The sequence below is a fragment of the Pyxicephalus adspersus genome, chromosome 9, assembly GCF_032062135.1.
Source record: "Pyxicephalus adspersus chromosome 9, UCB_Pads_2.0, whole genome shotgun sequence".
NCBI lineage: Eukaryota > Metazoa > Chordata > Amphibia > Anura > Pyxicephalidae > Pyxicephalus > Pyxicephalus adspersus.
The window spans coordinates 65,036,180-65,040,634 of NC_092866.1; the positions used below are offsets into that span (position 1 = coordinate 65,036,180).

The 4,455-nt window shown below is 43.7% G+C and overlaps 1 protein-coding gene across 3 annotated transcripts in view; it reads right to left on the bottom strand.

The window, feature by feature from the left end:
- Positions 1–325: 325 nt before the first annotated feature.
- The window catches only part of ZNF143 (zinc finger protein 143), a 25,623-nt gene continuing 21,493 nt past the window's right edge, over positions 326–4,455 (bottom strand). The window contains exons 13-16 of one of the 3 annotated variants that reach the window (XR_011922211.1): positions 3,836–3,963; positions 2,421–2,567; positions 763–1,089; positions 326–621 (exon numbers count right to left, since the gene is read on the bottom strand). Coding sequence is in view for 2 of the 3 variants with exons in the window: in XM_072422328.1 (XP_072278429.1) it covers positions 1,006–1,089; positions 2,421–2,567; positions 3,836–3,963 (359 nt within the window). In the remaining variant the exon portion in view is untranslated. Of the gene's footprint in view, positions 1,090–2,420; positions 2,568–3,835; positions 3,964–4,455 lie in introns of all 3 variants that reach the window. The other 2 variants (XM_072422328.1, XM_072422327.1) reach the window with 2 other exon arrangements.

Below are 4,455 nucleotides of genomic sequence, written 5' to 3' on the forward strand. Positions count from 1 at the left end.
GGAAACATTTCCTCAGTCACCTATGGTGCAGTGATCAGACTGCAACATTGTATCTTTGTATCCAGTTACAAGGTGAGAGGCAGCAGCAGGAGCTGATCTGGGTCAAAGAATTTTAGACACATTATTGTGTCATGTAAAGGAAGTAGATGGTAAACCTGGATAAACTGAACAAAGATGGTGCTGTCCCCATGGAGAGTAAAGCAGATGTAGGCATTGTCGGGGGGAGTACTGTGATACCTGCTACAGGTAATACATAACTGGAATCTTAATATATTCCTTGGCATGCTGCACCTAAAGGAAATGATATATCTGATGACAGGGACACTTTAATTTTGGGTTCTCCCTTTCTTCCAGGAAGGATGCAGGAATATCTTTAGGTTTTATTAGTAAGTACACGAAAATGCACAGTATAAAAAATAAATAATGCCATAGTTGTCCTTTATTATTACAGAATGGGGTTCTTCGTCCTAGGCAGTAAGAAGGTAACAGTCACATTCCTAGAAGATAACTTCTGATTGGTTGTAACAGCTGACGGCCATTTTTTGGGATCTGAAAACTGACGTTTGCAGGATTTATGAAGGAATTTTGACTCGGAATTCTCTCCGGACACAGAAATGTCATCTATAATAATGACATAGCAGAATGGAAATGTATTCAATACCTTTTAATATTCCACAAGGGCGGATTTTGTACATAATTCTCTTCCCAGATAAAATAGTATTCACACTTTGAGCATTAACGATCTCTATTTACAATACGTACAAAGCTGGCAGAGGCCATGAGGAACGTTATTTGTGGGGGAGGAGGACGGGGACTGAAATGTTTTTATCTGTCGGATGTCCCCCACAGTCCATGTTAACAATCCTTATAGTATAAATCCAATATAAAATCCCCGTCTCTCCTCCCTAGAAATATCCGTGAAGTGGAAGGTGAAATGTTCGGATTGGCGGTGCACGTTTCGAAGCTTTGTCGGAACGCGGCTGTCCTTGGGGCGGGGGAGGAGGGTTAATCGTCCATTCCAGGAGATTCTCCTTGCTGTATCCGCGATGCTATTCGAATGGCTTCTTCTAGAGATTGCTGCTCGCCCAGCTGCCAGGGAGACAACAAAACATTAACAGGCGGATTCTAAAATAGAAAATGATTTTTAGCACCAACATATTACACAGCGTGGTACAAAGTCCAGAGTCATGTCACTACTTCAGAGGAGCTCACAATCTAATGTCCCTACCATAGTCATATGTCATTAATACAGTCTAAGGCCAATTTTGGGGGAGGCAAATTAACCTACCTGCATGTTTTTGGAATGTGGGAGAAAGCCAGAATGCTAACCACTGAGCCACCGTATGTTTTTTAAAAGCAGATTGACCAGCACAAAGTTATCTTCCTCCCCAATCTCAACTACACAATTGCATGTTTTTTACCCCAAACTTTTTTTTTGGTGATGATCCCTCCCATTTGTTCATTTCCTGCCTAGATAGGACGTAGTCCTCAGACGGTTTCTTCCTAATGCACCCCTGCGCATGAAACCCGACTGCCCTGAAGCCCCTTGGAACATGTGATGTGGATGTTCTAGGACAGCCATTCCCAGCCTTTTTACCATGGAGGTCTTCAGGGGTCCCTCTTCTATATTTATTATATCCACAGGTCATAGAACATTAGCACAATGGTCAGTGGGAAGAATGTCACCCTGACAGATAGCCAAAAGATTGATGGTGTTAGGCTACGTACACAGTGCAATGGTTCTTGTCCAATAATCAGAATCTGGCATGTGTACAGTGCTCATCGTCCATCGTCCAAACGACCGTCCTGGTGGATCCACGGACGAGGAACGATCTTAATGTAAGTGAAGGGGGTGAGGGCGCAGCGGGTGCTGCTTCGTCGTTCTCCCCTCTCCATAGAACAGAACGGTGCTGTATGTGCAGCACTTGTTCATGCATATTGCAGTCGTTGGAAAGAATTGTGAAAGATCCTTTCGGACGACAATTATTGCACGTGTGTACAGAGCCTAACTTAAACTGATATTTACTCAAGGAACCCGCAGCAACCTTTGGAGGAACCCTGGTGAGAGAAGCTGATCTAGGAGGCTTCAGGACAATCTATTGCAGCCCAATCATTCAGTTTCTATGGATTAAACTCTTAGGTGGTAGATTACTCATGTATTATATTTGCGTTTCATGAAAAGTGTTTACAGTGGCCTGCGAAGTGTTTGGCCAGCTTAGGAGGTTTACATGAAGAAGACTTGTCACTCCTATCATTGTGTCATCTCACCCAATGTTTACATACACAGATGAGGATCAGTGCTCACTCCACAAATAACAAGAATTAGAGGAGAACATTGATCAGTAATCTCACACAACACAATCATCGTGTTCTTTGCTCCTCTGCTCAGCCCACGGAGGGATACTTCAGTCTTTGCTTACCTGCACTGCTATTTGTGTTCCATTGGACGTGGCCAGCAGGGTGACCGGCCTGGTCTCGGTGGCGACAAGGTGGTGACTGTGCTGCTGTTGACTCAATTCTGAGGAGGCCGCATGGAATGCTGAAAGATCCTGAGCAACAATGGCCACCTGGAATGGGAATTGAATATGGTGGTTGAAAGAGATGACTACGACACAATGATTACATTTTACTGTTAGATTGTGCTGGTCTATTACACAAGCAGCAGATGTTACATCCTCCATCCTAATACACCAAAGCTGGTTACACAGGCCAGTGTTCTCTCCGGCCCCTTTAAGCTGGGAGCACCACCCGGCACTTTTCAGTCACCACCTGGCTTTTTTTGGGTGGTTACTGAAGAGTTGGGTCACAAGACAGGGGCTGCCACCCACCTACAATTTCTTCCCACTTTGCTAAAAACATTTCTGGCTTGAACACTGAAGGCCCATGATCAATACTTATCAATGGATCGGTCTACTACAACGGTTTGGGTGGATTCTCACTAAGGCTTGTTAAGGCTGAAGTTAATATATCAAAATGCCTTGATGGGTGGGTTTCAGTCTTGAGAAGTGGCCAGTTCTATATTTCAATGCAGATCACCCTAAGTCACACTCACATGTGGATCTGAACCCTCATAGCTATAGCAACTGAAATGCAAAGAATGAAAGAGGTGGGCCAGGGAATGAAATGGATAGATGATGTCGGATGTCCTCCAGCCAGCTGTAGCCAAGCTTTGACTTGCTGCAGCTTCCAATGCACGTTGTGAGAAGCTGACAGTGTGCAGTGAAATCAAAGTAAACAAAAAGCCCAGGAGAGGACCTGATACAACTGGACAGGAAGGCAGATTAACCTTACCTGCTCACCGTGAGCAATATAAATATAAATACAAGCACTTCCTTCTCTCTCAGGGTTCTAACCTACATTTTGCATGTACAGTGCTCTCTGAACACCTTCAAGGCAATGTGAGCACATTTTGAATTTACATGTTTAATGCCTAAAACTGATTTGACAAGAGGTGGAATTCACAAATTTAAGAAAAATGTGTACAGACCCTAAAGCTACATAAAAACTTTAAATAAACATTATTGGAAGTGATGATTTGTGAGTTTCCAGTGACAGTAGAACATAAAAGTGCTGTACAGTGCAGCTCTGTTTTGTTCTATGTGGAGCAGAAGGCTGAACAGGAGACGCTCTGCTGCATCCTCCCCAATAGAAAACAACTGCTAGTGACCCGCCTTTCTGGACAGCTGTATGAACATTCTTTTTTCACCTTAGAGGTTCACAAGTGAATGTTGTGTGTGTACACAGTTTAAGTGGTTTACGTTGTATTTGAAGAAGCTGAATTCTGCTGGTCCTCCTGGTATCCAGCAGCTGCTGTCCTGCATCTCTTAGTACTTACATGTTGGGTGCCATCCTGTGATATCAGTGCCAGCTGCTGTCCTGACTGGGCCACTGCTGCCGGTATACCATCCTCTCCATCCACACCTGTCACGTATGCAATCTGAGGGCCTTTCAGGACATCATCTGCTATAAAAGACAGATAAACAACAGTCCATGAGAAAAGGAAAAGAATGGAAGAACTAAAAGTAACATTCAGGAGCCAATCAGCACAATGCATGAAAAATAAAAAAAGAAACACACCAAAAATATTAAAGAAGTACAAAATGATTGGATTGTAGAAATAGATTTGGATATGTTGGCGACTTCGCTCAGGATCAAGGTTTAATTACTTCACAAACACCTCGGCTAGGAACAGTTCAGTACCTCCACTGATGGAATTCAGGGTCACTGTCTGCGCGTTACTTTTATTAATAAACAGGATTTATATAGCAGCAACATATTACACAACGCTGTACATGGGGAATGCAAATGACAGACAGTGACACAGAGGAGGAGAAGACCCTGACCTGAAGAGCTTACAATCTAGAAAGTGGGGGAAGTATCACGCAATAGGAGGGGTGATACGGAATGGTGGGAAGTAGTGAGGGTTTTGGAGACGGAAGACGGGTAGGTGAGGGT